General features: G+C 59.8%; 1 protein-coding gene across 1 annotated transcript; it reads left to right on the forward strand.

The window, feature by feature from the left end:
• The first annotated feature begins 125 nt into the window (after positions 1-125).
• On the forward strand, positions 126-26,408 carry Gpa33 (glycoprotein A33). Its single transcript, XM_077802735.1, has 6 exons — positions 126-325; positions 16,256-16,472; positions 20,691-20,846; positions 24,613-24,732; positions 25,364-25,499; positions 25,868-26,408. Exons 2-6 carry the CDS (start codon positions 16,382-16,384, stop codon positions 25,998-26,000), a joined length of 636 nt encoding a protein of 211 aa, XP_077658861.1. The 5' UTR covers positions 126-325; positions 16,256-16,381; the 3' UTR covers positions 26,001-26,408.
• Positions 26,409-26,619: the final 211 nt, after the last annotated feature.

The following is a 26,619-nucleotide window of genomic DNA, read 5'->3' on the forward strand; positions in this document are numbered from 1 at the left end:
GGAAACCTTAGCCACCCTCTAAATTTAGCCTCTGGCCCCGGACTGGCAGGGCTCTGTGAGGAAGGAATGCGGGCTGGGGCCAGTCCCCAGAAGAGGCCTGCTTAACCCTTTACCTCCTGGCTGAGCCCCCAGACAGGGGCCTTCAGCTGTGGAGTGGGAGGACCCGCACTGTGGACAGAGAGGCCTCGGGAGGCAGCCTCCTCTGGGCCCTGTCCAGGCCCTCCTGCCTGGGCCTGTCCATTCAGAGTCCTTCCCCAGACGGTGGGAATCCTCAGACCTAGAAGAAGAGCCTGAGTTCAGCCCCCGGCATCTGAGAGAGCGGCAGGTAGGTAGGGTGAGCAGCACACTGTGGCTGAAGGGGCCACGGCCGGTGGCGGGGACGGCTGCCTTCCACAGAGGTGACTGTCGTGGTCCTCCACACCCTGCCCTCACTCCAGCCCCAGAGAAGGCCAGTTGTCAACTCTGGGTGATCAAAAGTCGCCTGGGCCTCATAGACATTCAATGAGCTCATAACCCACCTTCTACAGCCCCCATCACTAGGATCCGAGCCCAGAGCTGGGGTTCTCCCCCTTCCCCACACCTTCTCTAGTTTACCCATCATCTGTCCATCCGTCCATCTGTTTTTCTGTCCGTTTAGACACTCACTAGTTTCCTGCTGTGAATCAGCCATGGCACTTGGCCACAGTCAGCGAGGCACACAGCCGTTCTTCCTCACACACATACATACTCACACACACTCTCACACACACACTCACACACACACACTCACACACACACTCTCTCTCACACACACACACACACACACACACACACACACACTTCCGTTCTTCCTCTCTGGGTGGAATAGCACCATGAGAAACTGGCCAAATGAGTGAGTGAGCTCTCGGTTCATTAGGAGAATTGAACCACAGACCCCAAACAACTCAAGCACAAGGCAGAGGGCAGCTAGGGCCCCAGAAGAGACCAGAGTCAGGCGAGTTCAAAGGCCGGGGAAGGCAGCAAGGGGTCCGAGGAGAAGGGGCAACCCACGAGCTGGCCTTTAAGACAGGTGAAGTCACTACAGCAGACAGGGAGGGGAGGAAGTGCACAGGGAGGTGTGGACAGAGCTCTGCCCCAGGAAGCCCGAGTTCTGGGTGTAATGTCTTACTTGCTCAAAGCCAAGTAATATAGTCTGGAAGATGGTTTTTAGGAGAACAAATGCTAGAACAACTTAACAGCCAACAGGAGCTGGGTTCACTGGTTAGGCTCTGCAGTCGGCGAGAGGACCTAAGCAGAGAAGTGACGATCAAGGACCGTGTGTCAGGACAACTTGGCAATGGTGTTGTGAGATATTCGGTCTGAAAAATTATTACTTACCATAAGAAAATTCAGTAAGGTGACCAAGTAAATTTTATTTTATTATTTTTTAAAATAATTTTTTGAATTTTTGAAATTTTTTAGTTGTTGATGTACTTTTATTATTTATTTATTTATATATGGTGCTGAGAATCGAACCCAGTGCCTCACACATGCTAGGCAAGTGCACTGCCACTGAGCCACAATCTCAGCCCCCCAAGTAAATTTTAATAAATCAAATAAATTTTGTGTGTCCATCAAACCTACTAGCCATAAAAAGATTAATAAAATAATGTATGTAGGAGATTCCGAATTCATAATACAAACAAATATTGGCAAAAGAATCTGCAATACTTATCTCTCCCGAAAGACATTTTCCTTAATACACAAAGAGCTTCTAGAGATCAACCACATAACAGATTCAGGGGGAAATGGACTACCCAGATTCAGAAAAGGAATTTCATACAGCAGAATTTTATGACCCATGAAACAGAAGTTGATGATGCTGCAGGTACTGAGACAGAAAACTCTAAGGTATTTTGTTAAGTAAAAAATAAAGAAGCCAACCTCACCGCAGAATAGAGGATGTGATGCACCATCGTTTGTGCACATTTTATCCCATGTCTGTGGAAGAACCTGTGCCAGTGGCTGCTCCTACACAGTTGCCCCTGCTCCCAACCATCATCCTAGCAGGTGACCAGCATCTCAATTTGCTTGTAACTGAGGGGATCTCCAGGACAGTATGCCTGTGGGTTAAAAACCAGGGCACTCCCAGGGGTCACTTATCTCCAAGGTCATCCTCTGTGTTGACTTGGGTATCTGCTACTTTCCAGACTAGATTCTGCGCTGAGGGAGGGGACTCCCCGTCTGCTTCCTGGCTGTCCTGGCCGCTGGGAAGCCCACTAGGACAGGAGGGAAGCCCAGGGACGGTCACACTGGATCTTGAAGTATTTCAGCCAATGCACTTCCCTTCTTCACTAGATCAGAATCCTGGCTTGAGACCATCCTCCTTCTATTGCCAGGCAACAGCTTTGTGTCAGTTATAAAAGGGGCCACACCTTAGAGAAGGCCAGGACTTTGGACACCGGCTCAACAGGGAGACTGCAGGGTAGGTGACTGGCTCCCAAGAGGGGAGGGCAGAATGCTGGGTCCCTGGGGTAGAGAGGTACCGCATGGCCCAACCCACAGGTGAGCTCACCTGCCCATCCAGCCGAGGGCGTGGCATGGGGCCAGGCCCGGCAGAGGTGGGCAGGAGGAGGGAGAAGAGCAGAGACCTCGGGCTGGGCCAGGCCCAGGCTGCTGTTCCTGAACTGGTCAGCCGGACTCGTTTGGTGCTCCCAGGGCCCGGCCGGGTCTGGGCAGAGCAGGAGCAAGACCCTGGTGGGAAAGATGCGGCCCACACTGTTGACACTCTGTGCCGGTGAGTGGCCCTGACCAGTGCCCAGGGGCGGGTGAGACAGGGACTGAGGGCTGAGGGACAGGCTTCCCCAGAGCCCCCAGGAAGGGCTCCTACAGCACCGTGCGCTCCGCTGGGCAGAACTACGCGCTCTGTGTCTGGGTAGCATTTCCAGGCCAGTGCCTGGTGAGAGTGGTTCTCGTCTGCATATGAGCAAGTAAAATCCCAGCCCACTGCTGGAGTAAGTCCACCTTTTACTATGTCCAAAGTAGATCCTAGGTCAGACACAAGATCTGACCATGGGGACAGAGTCTTTGAAACCAGCGTCGTCCTGGAAAATCCAGGATGTGAATCTAGACACACTCACAACCTCGCATTTTAACTGCGGCCTTAAAACCAGAGAGAGGCACAGTGGTAGGACTGTCCACCTCCATCATTGAGGGAAACTGAGGCAGAGGGGTGATGTTATTCAACCAACATCATGATCAGTGCATAACCCACTCGAGGGCCAAAGCTCTGCAGCTCCCGGTGCTCTGGGCATGGAAAACCCTAAGGGGACACCCCCGATGGAAATCAGACGCTTATGGGTCAGTGGTCACATCCAAACCAAGTGCTGAGCAGTGAAGTCGTGGGGGAGAGTCCCACAGAGCAGGGCGAGTTGGAAGGAGGGATTGGCATTTGGCTCCGCTGCTAGGAAGGAAGCCGACGGAGAGAGGAAGCCAGAGGTGGGAGATTTTAGGGGTACTTCAGTTCAGTGTGCTTAATCATCACCCTGCAATTCAGGAACCGTCGTGGGCTCCCGGGACCCGGTGATCATGGGGACAAGTGGCAGCCATTCCAGGACCACCTGGGCCACCACGGGCCTCGGCTCCCTCCCTGCCCTACCTCTCACAAGCCAGCCTGGGGGCCTTTGAGCAGAGGGCCGGCTGGTGCTGGGGAGGGCTGGGTCACGGGAAAGACGAGCTCGGCCAGGACGGCCTGGCTGGCTCCCTCCTCCGCAGTGGACTCTAGTGAGCACATCACTGTGGGGTGCCCTAGGCCAGGGAGTCTGGTGGTCAGCTCATCCCACCAGACGGGAGGATGCTTCCAGGCTCCAGGGAGGGGGCGGAAAGAGAAGGACCACCCTCTCCTAGTCGGGCCTAGTTCTCTGTCTCCTGGGCCAGAACTGTCCCCTGGGGGGTTCCGCACCCTGCCCCAGGCAAGTCCCCACCTCTGTGGCCTGGTGGCCACCCAGGCGTGTGAAAAAGTAATGCTGGCTGGGGAGAAGCCAGACCCCTGCTCTCCCAGGTGGGAACGAGAAGGGCCCTAACTGAATTGCCGGGAGCGGGACATTTCATCTCTTCCTGGGGAGGCACTGACCCGGTGAACTCACCAGCAGAACCAGTTCTGGGCACGTTCTCCCACATCCCCATAAAGTGCATTCTGCCCTCACCCCCCCTCGTCCTCCCAGCAGCTCAGCCCAGAGACATGTGCCCGCCCCTCTCCTCCCCCACCCCTACTCTAGGGGAAGGGGCGGAGGAAGCGGCACTCTGGCCAACTCCGGACAAACTTCCCCTTGTACACAGGGGTGGTCCAGGAAGGAGCAGGAGGGGAGGGCTTCCTGGAGGAGGCGGAGCTCAAGCTGGGCCCTCTGTCTCCCTTCTTCCTTCCTGCACTGTCTGTGCCCACACATGACTCTGCTGATGGCTGGTGAGACAGGCCCTGGCTCAGTGGACCTCGGGGCAGCAGAAGGTGTCACGTCGTCTGTGTGGAGGTGGCTCCAGCAGATTCCCTGGGAATATTTAGAAGCCAACTCGGGTCGGGTCCGACTGCTCTGTGTGGCCATGAGCCGCTGACTCCAAGCAGAGTGGGAGGGATGCTCCTGCCCTCCACCTCGGCACCCCACTGCCACCAGGCCTTGGGGACCCACCCAGCCCCTCCTCCCCAGCCGAGGAGCTGACGGTGAGGGGCAAAACCGCTTCACCTGGCCGAACCTCGGTCGCTGTCTGTGAAATGGAGAGGGCGGTTCACAGGCCCTGTGCCCTCCTCAGGCTGGGACCCGCGTGTGACGAGTCAGAACAGTGCACTCCGCCAATGCTCCTCACCACTACGGCTTTGTTGTTTGTGTGGCCAGTGCAGACACAGGAGATGGATGGGGCTCTGGTGACCGTTCACCTCAGGTCTGATCCTGCAAGAAATGGAGTTGGAGGTCACTGTGGATGAGCCCCATGTTGTCGCCCAAAAAGCCACTCTGTGCCTGACCCTCCCCAACCTGCTAGGAAAAGGCGCCAATCTGTGCACAAGATCGAGGCTCTTTCACTCCGGGAAATGTCTCAGGGGGCCACCAGGCTCCAGGGTCTCAGGGGGACACCAGACTCCAGGTCTCACAGGGGACCACCAGACTCCAGGTCTCACAGGGGGACACCAGACTCCAGGTCTCAGGGGGACACCAGACTCCAGGTCTCAAAGGGGGCCACCAGACTCCAGGTCTCAAAGGGGGCCACCAGACTCCAGGTCTCACAGGGGGACACCAGACTCCAGTCTCAGGGAGACACCAGACTCCAGGTCTCAGGGGGACACCAGACTCCAGGTCTCACAGGGCCACCAGAATCCATGCCAAAGGATCTGATGTGATAAGGTAGGGCTGAGAGACGTGCTTAAGGAACACGTGGGGAGGCTCCGGGAGGCCACTGGTCAGCTCTGTCCAGGGCCCGTGAAGACTGTGAAGACCTGACCCCTCCCACACACACACTCACACACACCCACACACACACACTCACACACACACACTCACACACACACTCACACACTCACACACACTCACACACACACACTCACACACACACACACACACACACACTCACACACACTCACACACACACACTCACACACACACATACACACACACACACTCACACACACACACACACACACACACACACACTCACACACACACACACACACACACACACACGACCCGCCTTCCGACAACTACGGGAAGCTTCCTTGTCTTCCCAGTTAATTAGGGAGGTTTAGGGAAGCACTGCTTTACACAGACAAGCGGAGGAATCCCTCACTGCGAAGTGTACCCCATGAGAAGAAGGCCTTGTCTCCTCCTTCCCCGTAGAAAGTCTCCGTGATCCCACGGTGCTCACCCGCTGGGTCTTCACGGAGAAGGGCGTCCAAGCTGCGGACGTTCTGAGGCCGGTCAGCCTCCTTCCTGGGCCTCTGTGAGAGGCACAGTCCCCAGAAGGACGGGTCTCCTGAATGTGCTGCCTCGCAGGCCCACGCTGAAGCCCCGCGACCTTCGGCCGGCTGGCTTGGGGCGCTCCCTCAGGCCTGTCTGAGCCCCGCGTCACCCACGTGTGGGCGCTCTGCGCAGTGGCCTGGCCCAGGTTAGGCAGCCCACGGGGCTCTTCTCAGAGCTAGAGTGTCCTGTGCCCAGTGAATCTCAGTCCCCAAAGGTGTGTTTGGGCCAGAGTCAGGGGGTGTCAACGGCAGGTGCCATGGCAAGAGAGGCAGCCTGCCCTCCATCCACGCCACGGCCCTGTGTCCTGTGGCCACTCCAATCCCTGGCTCCCCAGGGACTGGGCACCAGCTGCTGGCTCCTGGGCACTAGGCAGAAGCCAGCACTCACAGACGAGGCCCTCCGTCGGTCAGAGGTGCACTCAGGGTTGATGATCCCAGTCTGTCCCCAGCTAGTCCAGTCGTAGCCCCGGAGGCAGAGGACGTGGGGATGGTCAGTCTAACAGGGGCATGTGTTCAAGCGGGCAGGAGTGGCCGTCTAGGGAGTGGCTGTTAACTCTGGTCACCCATCGGAATCACCTGGAGAGTCAAATACAGAGGCCAGCCTCCCTAACCCTGTGCATCCAGATCCAGAGGGAGGTCGGGACTTCTCTCCGACGTTCTAGAAGTTGCCCACGTGGCTCTGGAGTGTGCTCTGGGTTCAGGGCTGCACTCTGGAGCCCGAGGAGAAGTGGGTTAGTGATCAGTTGCTCTCTGAGCTCAGTCTTCCTCGTCCTACCACCTCCCCGAGTGTCTGCCCGCCTCTGGTTGGTGCCTCCTCCAGGAGCCCAGCCGTGCGCACGGTGGCCTGGAGACCTCGCTACGGGGCAGGCTGCTGCAGCAGGCCCAGGCTAGGCTCTGGGGTCTGCCTTTCTAACAAGCTCCTGGTGGCGCAGCTGTGGCAGGACCACGGCGGAGAGGCAAGGCTCCAGGAAGGAGCTGTTCCTGTATGCGGGTGTCATCGCACCGTGCCTTGGCCCCGGGACTGCAGCCCAGGGCTCCTGGTGACCCAGCCACACTACTCGCGGTGAGGTGGGCGGCAGGCCTGTTGGGCTGCTGTCTCCTCCTCCTCCCTGTGGTGCTCCGCGTTCGTCCCCTGCTCCCCTCCACCAGGGGCTCTGCTCCTTCGCGTCTCTTCTGCAGCCTCCTTGGCCTTACCATGGGGTCAGAGCTCCTCGTGCTCAGACCCGACCCTTCCAGCTTCTCTGCGTCCACATCCGCCCCACGCTCTCCCGGCGCAGCTGACTCGCAGATGCCGGCCTTCAGGCGCCACCTCTCTCCTGGGCTGGAGTCCCAGGAGTCCAACAGCCCAACCCGGAGTCCCAAGTCACTTCAGACTCAAACAAAACTAACTCATGGCCTCGGCCCCCTAACCAGGTCCTTCCCAGTGACCTCGGTCCTTAGGTGTCACCCAACCCATCCAGGATCAGGGGGCAGAGACCTAAGAGTCACCTGCTATGTTCACTATTGTTCAGGGGGAAAAAAGAATTAAAACCATTTTCTATTCCTATGTACAAAACCACCCCAAATGTAGTGGCTGAAAACCATGCAAATCACTTATTTTGCTCACAAATCTACAATTGGGATGGGGCTTGGCAGTTTCAGCCGGGTGACTTCCCTGAGGTTGGAAAATCCCCTTCCAAGATGGCCACTGGGCGGCTGGCAAGCTGTGCTGACTCTGTTCCCCAGGGGGGTCTCCACAGGGAACTGGCTTTCTCAGGGCTGTGGCTGGAGTCCAAGAGCCAACTACCCAAGAGACAGGAAGAACTGGACCGCCCTACCCTGTGAACACGGCCTGCGGGTCGGTCTCAGACCCCAAGTCAAGAGAGGGGGCTCACCCCTGCCTCTTGAGGGTAAGAGTCTCAAAGAGTCTGGGGACTAGCTTTTGAAATGGCCTGGCCACTCACGGCCCCTGTCTCTCGGCACTGGTCCCAGATGCCCACCGTGCCTGACGAGGTTCACTCTCACCGTCTCTGTTCATTTCCTGTTTCTTCTCCTATTGCTGCCGATGACTCTTAGGCTTGGACCCAGCCCACATTTGTGGGCTCCTGGTGTGACCTTGGGGTCCCTTTGTAGGAGGGTCTGGGGGTGGCAGCGTGTGGCCTGGCTGAAGGGCAGGACTTGCCCTAAGCAGCGGGGCGGGGCAGGTCTGCCATTTTACCTGTGTCTCTGAGGGAAGGGTTGGAGGCTGAAGACTGGGGGGTGGGGCTCAGGCCCCGGCCACGCCCTGGGTGCCCTCCCACACCCTGCCTGTTGGCACCTCCGGGCACACACACCCTTTCCTCCCTGACCTCTGCTCCTCCTAGCTCCTCTCCGCTCCTCCTGTTCCTCCTCCACCCCGGCTGGGCTGGACGGGCCCTTCCTCCTCCCGAGGCCCCAGCCCTGTTCTCTGTTCAGTGGGTGACACTGGTGACCATGGTGGCTTCCCCTCGACTCTGTGACTACTTATTTATTACTGTCTGACTCACCCGAGGGCTGGACACCACTGGGGCAGCCACGCCCCTGTCGTCTGGCAGGGAGCCTGGACACAGGTGCCCAGCCCGTTGCTGGCTAGGTGCTGAGGGACAAGCACCTTCCCTCCGACCCCCCTGGGTGACGGGCCGCTGGCCCTCCCTGCCTCCCTCCTGCTGGCCCCCCTCCCCGTCTCCCCAGGCTGCTCTGCTCCTCTCCAGGGGTCACATTCCTGGGACACTAGCTGCTCTCCGAGTGTGCCTACCTCACGTCCTTCCCTGCGCTTGGTGGGGGAGGGGTGCAGAGGGGACAGACCCTGTGGGCGGAAGGAGCCCTGTTGTGCCCCTCCCTCGCGCTGGCACCTGTGTCTAGCAGGAGCTGGTGCCCTCATTCTGTATGGGAGTTCCGCCGGGGGACAGCCATGTGTGGAGGGCACATTGGGGTGGAGGGGTGTCTGGTGGCTCTCTCACCTCCCCTGCTGAGAGCGCTCGGCGGGGGCCTGGGGCCTCCTCCCTGCTGCTCGGCTGGCGTGGCCCTTGCCCAGTCCCTGGAGAGGCCTCTCTGCCCAGGGCACCGACGGTCCCTCCTGGAGCCCTGCTCTCCCTGGGCGCTCCCCTTTCCTCCCCGCCCGGTGACCCGTCCTGGGGAGTCAGGGGCCAGAAACTCCTGGGGAGCACGCCCTGCCCCAGGCTGCCGCTCCTGGTGGGACTGTCACAAGTTCCCTGGAGAGGGGCGTGAGGGGTGGACGGCCGCTCCCCCCAGGGCCAAGCTGGCCCTCCCCATGAGGCCTGCTCCTCTGGCTCCTCCCCATTCCCGGTCTTGTCCTTGCGGGGAGCGCCTTCCCGGGAACCTCGGGCCACCCAAGGCTCTCCATCTTGGTTTGGGGACTTAAGGACCTTCAAGGCCCTTGGCAGTCCCTGGTTTCAGCTTTGTCACCTTCCGGGTCACACGAGCTTCTTGACACCAAGGCGGCCCCCGGGTGTCCTGTCTTCACCTCCTGCTTGGCGTCGAGGCCACAGAGTACTTCGAGGAGCGTGTGGGGAGTAAAGCACTCCAGGAAGAGACCCAGGGTGCCGCGGTCCCAACCCAAGGGTGACTGTCACTAACCCTGGGTTTGTTCCGTGGGGGTTGGTGGTGTGGTATGGACGGCTCTGCGGCCGGCTTCACTCCTCATCTACGCCAGTGTGACACGGTGCACCGAGCCCGGGGCCAGGCCAAGGCCCAGCTCTAGGGAGCCTTCTGTTGGACTCTGCCCCCTTCACACGTGGGGAGCCCTTGGTTAGGCTGCTGCCGATGGTGACCTCTGGCTGCTTTCCAGGCAGGGACTGTGCCCAGGCCACTCGCTCACCAGGACTAATTGGCCCCCAGCTCTGCATAGACAACTTGGGGTTGAGCCAGCAAGTGGGGGGCTCAAGAGAAGTCTGGGGCACGGAGCTGGCACAGAGGGACATGCCACCTGTACACGCAGACCCACATGGCATGAGAGTCACACCCACGGGCGATGCGCGAGGCCTGACGCAGTTCAGAAGGGTGGGCTGCAGTGAGGGCCGGGCGGTCCTGGGGGCTTTCTGGGCGGGGGCCAAAGCCAGGACCTGGGAAGAAATTCACTGAATCGATCTAATTTGTGGATCCTAAGGATCCGTGTCGATCGACATCTCAGCCGGCTTGTTCAAGCCGCCAGTCCCTGACCCTCTCACTGTCCCTCGCTGCCGGCTTGGGAGCCCCTGGGGACTTCCCACCTGGGATGCAGAACACCTGCCTCCTTCTCCCTGGGGAGCCCTTCTCAGCCAGAGCCCGCGTCTCGCCTGGGGCCGCTGGTCCCACCTGGCCCCCGGCATCTCCTCCCCAGCCGAGGAAGTGGTTTCCCTGAACAAATGGATCTTCCTGATGGAGGCCCTGCTGGCCGCTTCCCCAGGGCCCCCTAATGCGCGTGGAGGCCTCAGCAGCAGTCTGTCGAGCGTTTCATTATCCTCCTTCGAGGTACTCCTTTCTGCCTGGTCTCAAGAGACAGTTTACTATCTTCTTAACAAACCTTCATTATTTGCAAGCCACCGTGGAGGCCTCAAGCTGGGCCTCCACACCCTGCCTTCTCAGGTGGTCAGGTGACTCTTGTTCTGTCTGGGGCACCTGGCACACTCCACGACCCCTCTCAGGCTCCTTGGGTCCTCTGTTTTATTGAAGTATTTTCTAGGAGTCCTTGGGATCTTTGTTTCCGGTGGCGAGCTCCGCGCTCCCTCAGCCTGGTTCCCGTGGCTCCTTCCTAGGCTGCCCAGGGCATTGCTGCAGCCCCCCCCTGCATGCCCAGGGCATTGCTGCAGCCCCCCTGCATGCCCAGGGTATTGCTGCAGCTCCCCCTGCGTGCCCAGGGCATTGCTGCAGCCCCCCTGAGTGACCAGGGCATTGCTGCAGCCCCCCCTGTGTGCCTAGCCTGGGCTGAGCCGGGTGAGGCGCAGTTGCAGGGTGGCAGCTGGAGAGCAGAGCTGGGCCGGGATAAACAGCCACTCAGTCCCGGCGCCCTCCATCTTTCCTTTCCCAGTGCTGGGAGGGAACCCAGGCCTGGCCCTGGGGTGCCAGGCAGGTGCTCTGCCGCCCAGCTGCAGCCCCGCCCTGCAGCAGCCCTGGGTGAGAGGCGTGGTCTCCTATCTTACTGTTGAGGAAACTGCGCACAGAGAAGTGAATGAGGCTGAGGAGCGACACAGCCAGGAACAGGAGGAGGATCCGAGGGAGAGTGAGGGGCCTCCTGGAGGAGGCTGCTGGCCAGCCCCCCACCAAGCCCTGCAGCAGGAGGAGCTCAGGCCCTGCTCTGCCGGCTGCCTGCCCTGGGGGGGCACGATGGTCATTAGCGCCTACCAACTTGGTTCAGCCTGGGAAGGAAGGAGAGAGGGGCCCAGAGCAGGAAGGAGACTTCTGCAGCAAGAGGGGCGCAGGTGGAGCAGCACCAGACGGGGTCAGGGAGGCGGCTCTGGGCAGCGGGAAGGTGCCCCCACCACCCCTCTACCAGGAAGCAGAAAGGGGGCAGTTGGAAGCTTCTAGAAAGGAATCTCCCCCCTTCCCAGTTTTCCAGTCATGGATCACCTGTCCCTCCTGGTGACTTTGGCACATCCGAGTGGGGACCAAAATGTCCCCCAGAAGAGAAAGTGAGGGACAGTGGTCCTGAGGCCTGTGGGAAGAAGTGAAAGGAACAGGTGAGGATGGTGGAGAATGTGTCACCGTGACCTCAGAGCAAGGGCAGTGTCTGAGCCGGGAGGGCTGAGGTTCCACCAGGCAGATAACCAGGTGGCCTTAGGCACAGGGTTCTCAAGCCTGTCTGGGGCAGAGGGGAGCACGAGTGAGCCCCAGGGCTGGGACCAGTCCTCTAACACCCTTCTCAGGTTACAGTCTACCTGCCGCCCTTTTCCTTTTCGAGCTCTTTCTCCTCCATTCCTGTCTTCCCTCGCAAATCTATTAGCATAAAAGGATCTAACTCACTGTTGTCAGGATCTCTAAGATTGATCTGTTCTCTGGTTACAATCATTAGCAATCGCCAGTCCTTTCGAGAGCTCACCTGGGAGGCGGTGGGTGGTTGTCTTCTGGGATCAACTCCTACCCAGGGGCACCGCGGCAGCAGCCCACAGCCAGGGAAGGAGAGGTGTGTGCTGTGGAGTAGCAGCTCTCATTTGCTGAGCGCCAATTTTGAGTTAGGAGCCCCTAAAGGAAGTCTGCGTTTCATGTCACTTAATCCCATACCATCCACCCCCAAGTGAGGACCCTGTGGCACAGAGCGCTAAGTCGACTGCCCAAGGTCGTGCCTTGAACAGAGAAGGGTCTGGAGCCCCGCGGAGGCCCTGACCCAGAAGCCCTGCACTCAGCTCTCTGCCGCGACTCCCCCGTGGCCCTGGAAGGGGGTGTGATGAGCGCCGTGGGGCGCAGACCAGGGGATACAAGGTCAAAGGGCGCTTCCGAGTCAGAAGAGGGAGGGCCGGGGGAGAAGGTGGCTGCCCTTCGGGAGGCGAGGCTTGCTGCCTCAGCCCGGCGTGTCCTGTATCTGGAGGTGACACCTCTGCTACGTGTGTGAAGCCCGAGAGCCGAGGGGTCCAGACCAGCGGTGGACGCTGCTGCCCCGCGGTTCCCAGCTGCTTCTTGGTTTCCCTCCTGCCAGCAAGAGTCGTCCTTGGAGTTTGGTCATGGAATCAGTCCTACGTGTGAGCCCATTTCATGTCCACAGACTGTGCCCCAGGGAGATGACCACGTGGTGGGCAGAGCTGGGGCCTGTTCCCCACCGTAGGTACATGTTAACTATTCGAGGGGGACGGAAGAAGGCAGGTGAAGTTCTGGGACAGGAGGTGGATCCTGTGGTCCCGCCCTCTGGGGCTGCCTGTCAGATGGCCGTGCTGCCTGCTGGCCAGGTGCTGGCTGCGGTGGCTGGGTCAGCTGCTAAGCAGAGCACATGGCCTGAGGTCCCTGACCCTGTGGCAGGGGTAACAAGTCTCTACTGTCAAGGACACCGGGAGAATACATGAGAGAACTGCAAGATGGCTACAGGGGCTGAGCCGCCAAGCTATGGTGAAGCTGGCGAGGGAGTGACGAGCGGAGAGCCCGGGCAGTGTCGTCCTGTGTTCCCCCCCTGGCTGCTGGCTGGATCCTGACCAGCAGAGATGGAATTGAGAGGCACTCCCGGGAACACCCTCGTCCCTTCACTCTCACCACACACATCAGTTAGTAGATGAAGTCCCACGGGAGGCCAGCAATGTGTGCCGAGGTCTCCTGTGACCGTCACCAGGAAACATGGATGCACGGTCTCTTTTCTCATTTCCCCACAGCTCTGGGAAGTCAGAATGAAGACTCCTATTTTACTGATGAGAAAATGAGGCTTAGAAAATCTGCGGAGATGGGAGGAGGTGGGCCTGAGGGGGCAGCGAGGCTTGGCCACCGGATGCACCAGACCTTTTTGTGATGCTGCGGGGTGGAGATGCATGGACCAGGCACAGGCGCTGGCCTCCCGGCCCTGGAGGACAGCGGAGGTCCTTGGCCACCATTGCTGTTGTGGCAGCCGTTCCTATGGCCATCAGGACAGGAGGACTGGGCATTCTGGCAGAGGTCCCATGCCGTCGTGCATGGTGACGTCCACGTCATTACCTTTGCATGGCTTTCCTGCTTTCTTTCCAGTCTGGGTGACCGTCAATGCCATCTCCGTGGAAACCCCGCAGGAAATTCTTCGGGCTGCCAGGGGCAAGAGTGCCACCCTTCCGTGCACCTACCACACTTCTGTCCCTGACAGAGATGGATTAATTCAGTGGGACAAGCTTCTCAGGACTCATTCGGTAAGGCTCCATGAAAGGCCGGGGCATCACGGGGATGGGTATCACCTGACCGTGACCCCTCGGAAGGCCAACGATACAAGGTCTTCTGATACCATCCGCAGAATCAACTGCACCTGCGGGGTGGGCCGGGCAGGAGCAGGTGTGTCAGGTGAAGGATGGCTGGAGTACATCATCTTCATTTTCGAAGTCACCTGTCCTCAGATCTCTCCATTGGCCAGTCTCGAATGACCTGATGGTTCCAGTAGAGTCAGTCCTCTCTTTGATTAGCATACTCCTCACTCTAAGGCCGGGTCATTTGATGGGGCCCTCCCCATTGAAAACCTGCTCCCACCTCACCCCTGTTCTATCTACACGGCTCCACACCCTGGTCCCCCGGTACCGTGGCACTGTCTGCACGTGCTCCTCTGTCCCCATGGCCTGCTTTCACCCCCACAGTCAACTGAGCTCACCCGTGTTTTCACTATTAGCCTTTGGGACCCAGAGGCCCCCTAGCACCCGGGTGGTCTTGCCCTGGCTCTCTCCAAGCCCCCCTGGTCCCTGTGAGTGACACCACCAGGCTTGCCATTTCTGCACTCCTTCACTGGGTGGCTTTATCTAGCCTGCCTGTCCCTGCCCCCAAACCCTCAGCCAGCGTGCTCGCTGCCCCGGGCTGCTGCTGGCCTGCTCTTCCGGGTCATCCTCGGACGCGCCAGGCAGCCCCTGTGGAAACGGAGCCAGCAGTTCTTCTGACAGCACCCCCTCCCTCCCGATTCCTCTTTGGGAAAGGACAGCGACCCTGGAGGGCTGCCCCGCCCTGATCTAAACCCTCTCCTACCCTGGGGCCTGCCTCTCCCACGCTCCACCCCCGTCACCCGAGTGTACCACCCCGTCACCCGAGTGTACCACCCCGTCACCCGAGTGTACCACCCCGACCTGGTCAGCGCCCTCCACCTGAGTTGTGGGACTGTTTTCTTGGTGGATCCCCTTTCCCTTCCAATTCATTCTGTACCCCACTTCCTAAAATCTGAGGCTCTAGTGCCTTCCAGGTAAGATGCAAGCTCTTCAGCCCCACGCAGGCATCCCCCAGGCTGGCTTGGCAGGGGCTCCAGAGCTCAGGTCCAGAGCCAGGTGCCCAGCTGGAACCCAGCTCTGCCGCTTCCTGGGCCACGCGGCCCGGGAAGAGGCCTGAGCTCGGGGTGCGCTCTGCCTCAGGGGATGCAGCTGGAACCCTAAGATCCACCGCGTGGGGTGTGAGCTGACACACGCCAACTGCCGGGACGCAGCCAACGCGGGGCAGGCACTGCCCAAGGAGCAGCCGCCACTGGCCTCCCCCGCCCCCTCCCTGCCCTCCTCCCTCCAGCTCCTTCACACTGACCACCGACGTCCACTGGCTCCTCCCGGCACAGCCAGCCCTAGCCCCCCGCTGGCTAGTTCTCTGTTATTTTTCAGGATTCCAAGCCCCTCTCTCAGGAGGCCCCCGATCTCCACGCCTAGAAGTGATGCCCATCTTGAGCAGTCCCAGCGCTGGCCTTAGGGGTTGCCAAGTGTGGCTGCCCGCCAGCCCATCACTCTTGGGGAAGAGCCCCCGAGTTACCCACCCCTGAGTGCCAGGAGCCAAGCAGGAGCCAAGCAGAGGCTCAGCAAGGCCGAGGCCGCGCGGTCAAAACCCCGCGCCTGGCTGCCTGGCCTGAGCTACCTGCTGTGCCTTCACTGCAGCTCCCTGAGGCAGGCACAAGAGGAAATGGGGTCACAGAGAGGTCAAGCACATGCTCAAGGTCACCCGAGCAGGGAGTGGCAGAACTGGGGTTCGAAGACAAGCAGCCTGGCTGGAATGTCGGGGTCCAGCTCCGCCATGTGCTGTGAGGCCAACAATCAGTTATCAGCACATAAATGACTTCCAAAGCCAGGAGTCAAGAAAGTACAGGGGGCTGGGCCTGCGCTGCACGCTGTCCTCCCAGCAGCTCAGTGGTGAGGCAGGAGTCCCGAGTTCAAAGCCAGCCTCAGCCACTTAGGAAGGCCCTAAGCCATGCAGTGAGACCCTGTCTCTAAATAACAAGGGCTGGGGATGTGGCTCAGGGGTTGAGTGCCCCTGGGTTCAATCCTCAGTATCAAAAAAATAAAAATGAAGTAAAAGAAAACAGAAAAGAAAGTGAGTCGGAAGCCCTGGGTGGTTCTCATGGCAGGTGCTCAGTCAGCACGGGCCGTCTGACTGCAGGGGGGAGACAAGGGGCGGGTGATCAGCCAGAGAGGCCCCAGGGATCCCAGAAAGCCCGCTGCCACAGGAGTGCCCCGGGGCTGAACTGCCCTGCCCTTCCCCAGGTTCCAGTCCTTCCACTTAAGGTGAATCCTAGACCTCCCAGAGGGACAGGAGCTGAAGGCACCACCAACGGGCAGCTGCGCTGGCTCTGGTCCCAGGGGCCTGCATGTCTGTGCCTCTGGGGTCTCGGGGGAGCCAATCAGGGCCACCAAGGACAGGCCCAGGTCAGGGCCTTGGGGGAGAGGACCAGGTGGCATTTCTTATTCCTCTCAGGAAAGAGTGGTCATCTGGACATTTAAGACCCAAAGCTACATCTACGGCGAGCTTTATGAGAATCGTGTCAACATATCCAGCCATGTTGGGCAGTCGGACGCCTCCATCACCATCGACCAGCTGACCATGGATGACAACGGCACCTACGAGTGCTCCGTCTCGCTGCTGTCAGACATGGTGGGCACCTCCAAGTCACGCGTCCGCCTGCTGGTCCTGGGTGAGTGCTGCGTCTCTCTCCTGGGTGGTGGGAAGAGGCTGGGGCCAGTAAAAGCACCTGGTGGCAAGGTACTTGGTGATAAGGAGGGTATTTGGTGGCAGGGTACTTGGTGGTAACATACCCATGGTAAGGTAAGCAAGTTGCCCAGTGATGAGGCAAGGTACTTGGTGGTCAGGTACTTGGTGATAAGGCAGGGTATTTGGTGGAAAGGTACTTGGTGGTAACTTACCAGTGGTAAGGTAAGCAAGTTGCCCAGTGATGAGGCAAGGTACTTGGTCGTCAGGTACTTGGTGATAAGGCAGGGTATTTGGTGGCAGGGTATTTGGTGGAAAGGTACTTGGTGGTAACTTACCTGTGGTAAGGTAAGCAAGTTGCCCAGTGATGAGGCTAGGTACTTGGTGGTCAGGTACTTGGTGATAAGGCAGGGTATTTGGTGGCAGGGTACTTGGTGATAAGGCAGGGTACTTGGTGGTAACTTACCTGAGGTAAGGTAAGCAAGTTGCCCAGTGATGAGGCTAGGTACTTGGTGGTCAGGTACTTGGTAGGTGGTACCGTGGTAGGTTCCCCAGGTGAGACGACAGGCAGCGGTGGCTTGCCAGTCTGTCCCAGGGCAGGGCCCACTGCTCCCCCTTTGAGATGAGGACTGCCTGAGTTCTCCACACATGGCAGACTGTTCCAGAGGTCAGAGAAGGAGGGTCCGGAGTGGCCCTCCCACCCGGAGCTCTTCTCCCCACACCAACTCCTCCCTTTCCATGACAAACTCATGAAAGAGAAGGAAAAGGGAAGCCCCTGATCCTGTCGTGCCTCAGTATGGGACTCTCAGGGCCCGTGGTGACAGAGGTAGTACGCCTCCCCCTGTCCTAGGGCAGCTCCCAGAGGGAGACCCCTCACCACCCTCCCACGCCCGCCCGCAGACACCACTGTCAGGCTCGGCTGCCTTTGGGTTTTGTTTGTTTTCTGTGCGGCTGGGGATGGAACCCAGGGGCTGGCACACGCTAGGCAAGCGCTCTGCCGCTGAGCCCCAGCCTCAGCCCCTCCGTGACTTTTGAAGACGTTCTGTGACAAGTGACTTATGGGAATGGATGGTTTTGGAAGGGCCCAAAAGACCATCTACTTCAGGACCCTCGGTTTTCAGATGAGACAGAGGGGAAGAAAGCAACTTCTCAAAGCCAGTATTGGCAAAACCCCGTGGGCGCCGTGTAGGCCACTGTGAGGAACAGCCCTGCCCTGGGAGGCAGCCACTCGTCAGACCTTTTTCTGTTTAAAAGGTCACTTTTCTGTTTCTTTCCCCTTCTCAGCACCTGGCAGTGTTTTATTTCTAACTGCATAAGGGGATGCTTGGCTGAAAGCATTTCAGGGAGCCGGACTGCACAGCCACACAAGCTAGTGCTGCACAGACCACCACAAGACCACTCCACCCTCCTCTGTGGGCCCCCCGGGCCAGGCCAGCAGGTCCTCCTGCTCCCTCAGGCTCCAAAGCAGGAGCAACTTGATTCTCCTTTATTCTTCATGCACATTTCTCCTGATCAACACAGATAGACCCACCCAGTCACGGGGTAAACTCTGCCACCTGGATGGACTAGGATTATTCAACCGTTTCCTAGGGTGCACATCAAGGCGGTTGCCATTTCCCCACAGGGACAATGCTGTCATATAACCCCAGTGCGCGCGCGCACACACGGAGACATGTCTATGTTGGGGTTAAACAGCTCCAGGTCCTTTCACTCTGTGTCAAGAGCCAGCCTGAGGGTGAAGGACACAAGTTCCATCTGAAACACATCACTCAGTGAAATCGATGTTTTGCTTTTAAAAAGAAAGAGATCACTTTGTCCTACATGCTAGGAACAATTCTTGGAAGTTTTCTTCCGCAGGCAGCTGGTAGGCGGAGACTGCCGGCTGCGCGGTGGCCTGCTGTGGGTCCCTGGATCTTGGAGCAGGTGCGCAGCGCCCGCGCGGCCTCTGGCGCCCCCTGGCGTCTGCAGCGGGGGCGAGGCGTCCCGCCTCCCAGGGATGCTCCAGATGCCCTGGAGGCAGAACCGGCGCACGTGTTGCTCGGTGGAGGTGGCCCTGCCTCTGGTGGGAGCCCAATGAGGGCAGGGGCGGCCTGCAGAGGCCAGGGCGCTGTGGAAAGCTCACCTCCTGGGGCTGGCTGCTGCCTTCTTGCCATCATCTCAAATTGGGCTCCTGAGAAATTCAGGATGTGATTTCCAGGCTTTCCCCATCACGAGGGTCTTGGAATGCTCCAGAATCATCATCATCCCCACCCCACCCCCTCCTCCTCCTCCTTTAATGCCTCTGGAGATGCAGTTGGCCTTGGTTACTCCCCTTCCCCTTTGTCGCAGTTCACGGAGCTACCTGGCCTAGCAGGGCTCTAGGTGCAGCCCCACACTTGGTGGGACTTGGTGGGACTCTGGCCGGCTGGGGCTCCTCCAGGTGTTGGTGCTCCTGCCGGCTCCCCTGTGGCCTGAGGGCCGTGCCTCCTGGTGAAGGCTGCCTGAGAACAAGAGGGAAAGGTCGGGCAGCAGAGAGCCCTGTTCTGCACCCCCCTGGAGCTCAAGAGAGAAGCAGCAGGCTTGTCCTGGTTCCTTGGAAATGTCACTTCCTCTTGTCCCCCAGGGACCTCTCATCCCCAAAGTGGGCAAGAAGGCAGCTGGTTCATGGTCTTCGGGTGGCAGCCTCCCTGGGTTCATGCTGCTCAATCCTGGGGAACTGGGCCGGCATATAGGAGGACTGGATTGGATCCCTCTGCCCCTTAGGTTTAGGGACTGTCCTCCTGGGAGCAGAATGAGCAAGTGCGTCTGATGTGTTGTCCTTCCTCCTCATGCCTGGCTGGCTCCCTGGCAGCCAGGGATGTTAGACACACCCAGCAACACACCTGTTTTCAGAGAGCACTGCAGCTGCTGGCCAGGGCAGGAAGGTGTGTCCTGGACAGCTGTTCCCCGTAACTTCCGGGTGGGGCCCAGATTGGGATGACAATCAATGCTCAGTGACTGTGCACATGGATGGCAGAAGTGGTGGCATTGTTCAACAGCAAGCGAGCCATCCCAGGGGGGCGTGTGAATGTGTTCTCCCCCACCCTCAGGCCGCTGCCGGAGGCCTCCAGCAAGCTCCAGCCTTCACACACAGAGCCTTCTGTCAGCCTGGCCTGGAGTGCCCCGTCTCTCCTCTGGCCCACCCACCTCCACTGTCAGCCTCCTGTACCCCCACTCTCCTTCATGTCCCAGCCGTGTGTGAGTGGGCCTGGCTGTCTGCCTGGAGGCAGTGAGACTGCTTGTCCTTTGCCCCCGGGGTTTCCTGGCGCAGTGTCCAGCACTTTCAGCATGACAGTGCCCAGTAAGGCAGGCCTGCTGACGCACCCTGCACCGTGGCCTGTGAGGGCGCTGGGGGAAAGGCTCCAGGCCCCAGGGAGGCTGTGGGTAGCTGAGGATGTGGGTTGTTGGTGGCCTGTGGGTTTGCAACCTCTTTGCTGGGGCTCCCCTTTCTTATCCCTGCCCCTGTGTCCCTTTGGTCTCAGTGGACACCTCTGGGGCTGCCCAGGGTCCCTCCTGCCATCCAGCCAGGGCAGTGATGTGTTTTCTGAGCACAATGCGGGAAGGGGCCAAAGCAAAACCAGAGAACGTCACTGAGAGGTCAGAGCTGAAGGGCTCTCGAGAGCCTTTGACCGAGGGGTGGCCAACACCAGGTCCAGGCCACTGCCTGTTTCCGCAGGTCTAAAGCGTTATTTAAAAAGCAGTCGCAGTAACGCAGTCCACAGATGTAAAAGCATCGCCTCTGGCCCTCTACGGAGAGGTGTGATGTCCCTAATTTTGCAGATTGGAAGGTGGGGGACCTGAGGGAGTGGGATTTCCCCAACGTGGCGAGGGGTGTGCAGTGGGCGCTGGGTCTGCAGTCAGGAGAACTGGGGGCTATCCCAGCTCACCAGCACCCATGAGAGGTGTCCCCTCTGGGCCTCAGTTCCCCATCTTTATGATGGCCACATTGGACTGCCTTCAAAATCCCGTGACTCTGAAGTAGAGAGCACAGGATCCGAGCTGGGGTGCCCCTGCCGGACACCGTGCTGCCTCTCGGCAGTGAAGTGAAGTGATCTCCCAGCGTCCCATCTCACCACCGAGCGCAGATTCCTCGGCCTGGGAACGAACACGGTGGTCTGTGCGTGGATGTGTGTTGGGGAGGCAGGTGGCGGCCCACCCCATCCAACGTGCTCCTTCTCCTTCCCAGTGCCACCCTCCAAGCCGGACTGCGGCATTGAGGGAGAGACAGTGATTGGGAACAACATCCAGCTGACCTGCCAGTCAGCAGAGGGCTCCCCGGCCCCGCAGTACAGCTGGAAGAGCTACAACACCCAGAACCAGGAGCGGCCACTGGTCCCGCCAGGTGAGGGACATCGGGGGAGGCGAGGGCGGCCGGGAGGCAGGGCTGACCAGTCAGATGCTCTGGAGGGCTGCTCCTCCACTGGGCGCTTGTGATTCTGGGGCCTTCCATTCAAGCACTGGTATCTCATAAGGCCTACCTGGCAGGTATTTGTGAGAAATGAAAATGATTCACGGGAAGCACTCAGCAGAAGCACTCAGCAGAAGCACTCAGCAGAAGCATGTGATAAGTGCTGTCTCAGTTTCCTCGTTCCCCATCCTATTCTTCTCCTGTGAAAGCACAAGCTGATGGCCACTCTGCGCAGAGGCACTGGTGGGATTTTAATTATGACCGAAAGTGTCCATTTGAGGCTCTGAGTCTAAGCTTGTGGCTCCACCCAAGAGGGGAATGTCCTCGTCCCACCTCCTATCTGTATCCCACCCCAGTCCACCCAGGCTCACCACCCCTCCTCTGCAAAGTCACCACCGTTTATGGCCCTGCCCCCAGTTTCACCACATGGGCCACAAGGAAGGAGGCGGGAGGTTTGCTACTGTTGCCAGGAGACCAGCTCTGTGCCGGGCAGCTGGTATTTGACCTTTAAGTCCAGAGAGAAGCTAGGAGGGAAAAAGAGTTCTACAAATATTATACTGCCTTCGCCTGGTGCCGGCCCGTGTGGAAAGTCCTGCATGAGCGCACCAGCTGCCCGCCGCTCACCCAGTGCTGCACCCTCCTGAAGACAGGGATGACAGGGCCTGAAGGGTCCCTCAGGGAGGCCGGCCTCTGCCGTGGGCCTCAGCACCTTCTGGGAGCCTCCCAGGGCACCGGGTCCCAGCCCTTCTGCCTCTCCCGGGAGAGACCTCTCTGTGACCAGGAGCCAAAGCTTAGTTCTCAGGTGATCCCTGGGGGGTCTAAGAGCAAGGCAGGAGGTTGGAGGGAGCAGCTTTGTCCTGCCTCCGTCAGAATGGGGACCTTGGGAGACAGGCAGGGCTGTGAATGGCCCCACCAGTGCCAGATGTTGGGGTCCCGAGGAGAGGGTCTCCCACCCCACCTGCCGCAGGCCCGGACCCTGTCCCCATCTTCTTCTTCTGCGTGTCGGTCCGAAACCTCTTCTGACTTTTAAAACACTGCAGCCCACCATGTCGGCAGGGCCCCTCCGACCTCCTGCATTTGCAGACAGAATGTCCGACATCAGGTCCCTTCTGACTTGGCGCTCAGTGGAAACAAGCTAGCAGAGAAAGGAACAGGGATCTGCCACCAGGAAGCCAGGATTTCTCCTCTGGTGGCTGCGAGTCTCCTGCAGCCCCTCTGCCCTTGCTATCCTTATCTGAGAAATGACAAAACCACGAGGAGCCTGGTCACCTTCCTGGGAGGCTGTGGGCAGGGCTGGAGGAGCTCACGGGGGGAGACCTCTGAGCACACTTTGTAGCCCATGCCGGTCAGCTGAGTTCCACCTACGGGAAGGAAGAGATTCCAGTATCAGGGAAGGAGGCTGGAATACTTTAGGGAAGGAGTTGGTAAAGGGCAGGGGTGGGTCAGGAGGATCCTGAGCCCCCAGGGTGAGCGGTGGCAGCCAGAGCTCCTGGACAAGCCATAGAGGCAGGGGATGGGCAGAAAAGTCAGGCCTTGATAACCCGACATTGGTGTCTGGGGGGACCAGGGCTTCCGGGAGGGGAACTTCTCACAGCAGCAACCAAGTGAAGATGGGAGGCAATGGCTGTCCCCTTTGTGTACCCTTAGCCACAAGGTGTCACCACTGCAGCAGAAACGGCAGTTTCCCTGGATGTCAGAACTGATCAGTCCCTTTACAAGGCAGCTTGGAGCCCCAGCTCCTTCACAAAGGCAGACCCACAGAGTGGTTGTGCCCGGCTCACTGCAGAGCAGCTGTGCCCCACGCTGCCCCACCCGCCAGGTACCGGCTGCAGGGCGCTGTGTGCTCCTGGCCTTAGACGGAGTGTCACCTTGTCAAGCTTCAGGTCTAAGCTTACCCAGGGTCTGCAAGCACTTCCCACAGCGTGTTCCTCCCCACAGCGTGTTCCCCTCTTAATGAGATCCAGTGCACTGAGGAAATGGGACCACTGTGCCATAAACCCTTATCAGAGATCCCCAGGGCTGGCTAGCCCTGGGGACGCGGAGAGCTGTGCCTTAGGGAGCGCATTAACGCCTGCCCAGAGACACCTAAGCTCGCTTTGCTCATGGACCCCCTTGCCAGGACCAGCAGTGTTATTCTGGAACACGCAGGTGGGATTCCAGGGCAGAAAGAGCAGCCTCTGAGAGAATCCAGGGGCCAGTGCCCCAGTGTGCAGGGAGGAATTAGAAGAAAGTACTGCATTTGTGAAAAGATTGGAGGAAAGCAGCCCTAGGCCATGTGGTGAGGTGTGGGGTCTGGTGGCGCCCACTCCTGCAAGGCTTCCTCCGACCCTGCAGAACACATGAAACCTCTCGCTCTTGGCTCCAACAGCGCCATTGGGATTTTGTTCTGTGTTTCCTCCTCTGTGGACAGAATAGGCCAAAGGACAAGGGCCCTCTTTGGTGGTCCTTAGCTGAGGTCAACTTGTAGACTCCAGGTTAAACCAGCTGGAGGGACAGCTTTGGGTCCCTTGCACATCCTCATAATGGGCATGCGTGGCTTTCATAGTGTGAACTTTGAAGGACAGTTGTGCTGTTCTCCAGGGAGTTTGAGACCTGAACAGGACTTTTGTGTCCAGGACCTGGAGATGGGCGCTCTTGTTCCACCCACCGCACAAGACTGTTGGAGGGCTGAGCACGTGGAGGGCTGTGTGCACTGCGTGGCCCATCCAGACAGGAAAGGCTGCTGGGGAGAGACCAGAGGCTGCCAGGCGGGGCTTCCCCCTGGGGAAGGGGCAGGAGATTAAGCCAGGTGGTGGACAGGCCAGGCCTATAACCTGTCACCAGGAAAGGAGCTGGACTTGTTGCTGAAGGTTAGGGGCAACTCTGGAACAGCGAGGGCAGGACGAGGGCCCAGGAGGGCATGTGACCACCCGGGGCAGCAGGTGTGGAGGCTGGCTCTGCAGTCAACAAGGAGGCCAGGTCTCCAGCTCCTCCCTGAGGCTGCCGCTGCTCCCTCACTCAGGGTGGTGTCTGCACTCCACTTCCCAGCTGAGGCTCAGAGAGGCTGGCTCCCTGGAGCCATGCGGGTAAGAGAGCCTAGCCAGAGCCTGCCTCCTCCCCAGCCAACACCCCACGCCCACACCCCACACCCACACCCCTATACACCCCCACACCCCTACACACCCCCTTACCCCACACCCCACACGCCACACCCCACACCCCCACACCCATACCCCCACACCCCCACACCCTCACCTCACACCTCTACACACCCCCACACCCCCACACCCATACCCTCACCTCAACCCCACACACCCATACCCACACCCCACTCCCCCAGCGCAGGCGCACACCCTCGGGGCAGACACCTGTGCTCAGCCTGGCCTTCCGAGCTAGGTCTCGGGTGGTGAGCGCCTTCCAGCCATGAAGCACCCTCAAGCCCTGCTCCTGTGCTTCCCTGGAGCCCTCAGGCCACACCAGGCCACAATCACCAGCAGCACCTCATGTCCTGCCCACGAGCTTCGGGGCAGGTGGGGGATCAGGCCCAAGGGAGCCACGGGGCCTGCCAAGGACGCAGGGCTAACAAGCCGCGTGCCACTGAGCCACCGTGGCTTGGGCTCCGGCCATGGAGGTGGAGATTCCCCTGCCCAGAGCAAGCGGCTTCTGCGGCTCCGTCCACGGGCCCTGCCTGCCCCGGCCTCACCCTCTGCTGTCCCCTCAGTCTCAGGCCAGACCGTCTTTCTGAAGAACATCTCCACAGACATGTCGGGCTACTACATCTGCACCTCCAGCAACGACGTGGGGACGACCTTCTGCAACATCACCGTGGCTGTCAGACCCCGTGAGAGCCGTGGGGCGGGGGGCTGGCCGTGGTCCCAACTCAGCTGAGCCCCGGGAGATGAACTGGGACTCCCTTGGGGCCACTCACTGGCAGGACAGCGTGGGGACCTGGCAAGATGCCTCCTGTCCCAGGCCTGCCCTCACCTGGGGCCAGTCTAGTCCACTGGATCTTTGGAAGTGGAGCCTGAGTCTTCAGCAGCTGGCCTTCTGGAGGGTCCCAGTCCTCTGCCCCAAGGGTCACTCAGGGATCATGGGGCTGTACCCAGGGACAGCTGCCATGGCCCGGGCCCATCTTTTTAGGGTGGGACACTCTTCAGCTAGACACCAGGTCTAGCTCTAGCATGAGCTAGGAGCTGGCGGGACTAACACCCGAGGTCTCAGAGCTTGGGTGACCCAGGGTGTTGAGGGACAGAACCAGGGACCAATCTGTCCCTTCTCTAACCTGAGGAGTGTCCCTGGCCTGACTGGTCACAGTCCTGTAGACTGTATCTTTTGAGGGATGTGGCCAGAAGCCAACAGTGCCCCGGGCCCAGAGGCTGGGAGGGACCTGCCCCAGCCCCCTGCACTGCCCAATGCCCCCTGGCACGAGCCACGTCAGGGGCTGGGGAGTGAGCTGCTCTGACCTGTTGCAGCCTCCATGAACGTGGCCCTGTATGCGGGCATTGCTGGGGGCGTGGTGGCAGCCCTCATCATCATCGGCATCATCATTTACTGCTGCTGCTTCCGGGAAAAGACTGACAAGGAGGTGGACAAGGAGGACACGAGGCCGTGAGTGTTGGGCACAGCTGTGGGGGGCCTGGGCAGCCCACTCCTCACAGACACGTCCACCCCCTCCGGGGAACCTACTACGTTGGCACCCCTATTTTGTAGCAGCTCACCCAACAGTCCCAGGGCTGGCTTCTGAGGTCTGTGCTTGGCCGGGGCCAGGCCTGGGCGGGTCCCTGTGCTGCTCCCTAGTGCCTGCAGGTCAGGTCTGTGGCACCTTCCTGCCCGCTCCCTGCCTGACCCTCCATGCAGGTCCCTTGGCAGTGGCGGTGGGGTGGCGGGTGTGAAGGCTGCTCTTCCCATAGTCTGCAGGAGCCCAGCTTCCCGGGGCCCAGGTGAGGGACCTTCCCCTCTGTCATCACGGCCTGCAGGAACCGGGCGGCTTACCAGGAGCCATCAGAGCAACTGAGAGAGCTTTCCAGAGGGAGGGAAGAGGAAGACGACTACAGGCACGAAGACCAGAGGAGCTCAGGGCGCGAATCCCCTGACCGTGCTGGACAGTGACGGGCCGCTGCAGCTGGGTGCAGGGAGGGTCGGGGCGCAGACTCCTGCTCCCTGGCCTCCTTCTCCCAGGCCCGGCTCTGTCCTCCAGCCCAGGCAGTGGTGGGAGCACTTCTTCCCCATGCTTGCTTCTGGGGGCCTGGCTGGCCTGGCTGAGGGAATCCCACCTGTGACCAACCCGCCAACCCACTCCCCTGAAAAATGACCGCTGCCCACTGCCACACCTAGTTCAGGGTCTGCCCCCAGACCTGGACCAGGCCACAGCCTCCAGCGGCTGAAGCTGGCAGGAGCTCCCGCAGGCGTGCACTGCATGTGGGCAGCCCTGCTCAGAACTGCCCCAGGACGCCATGTCAGCCCTGCCAGGGAGCCCAGCACCCAGAGGAGCACCCCACAGAGGGTTGCGCTTAGTGCATTTTTGCTGAAAGAGTGAAAGAATAAATGAGTACGCGGAGGACTCCATTGTTCACCTCACTTCCGGGCACACGCCAGCTGGCCTTCAGCCTCCAGCTGCCCCAGCCTCAGCTGGCCTGGAGTAGGAACCCCTGGGGCACCCAGCCCTCACAGCTCCTGCTTCCCTGGAGTCCCCGCAGCGTGACTGGGAGCCTGCTTTGGAAGGGCGGGC

Source organism: Urocitellus parryii, chromosome 9, assembly GCF_045843805.1.
Source record: "Urocitellus parryii isolate mUroPar1 chromosome 9, mUroPar1.hap1, whole genome shotgun sequence".
NCBI lineage: Eukaryota > Metazoa > Chordata > Mammalia > Rodentia > Sciuridae > Urocitellus > Urocitellus parryii.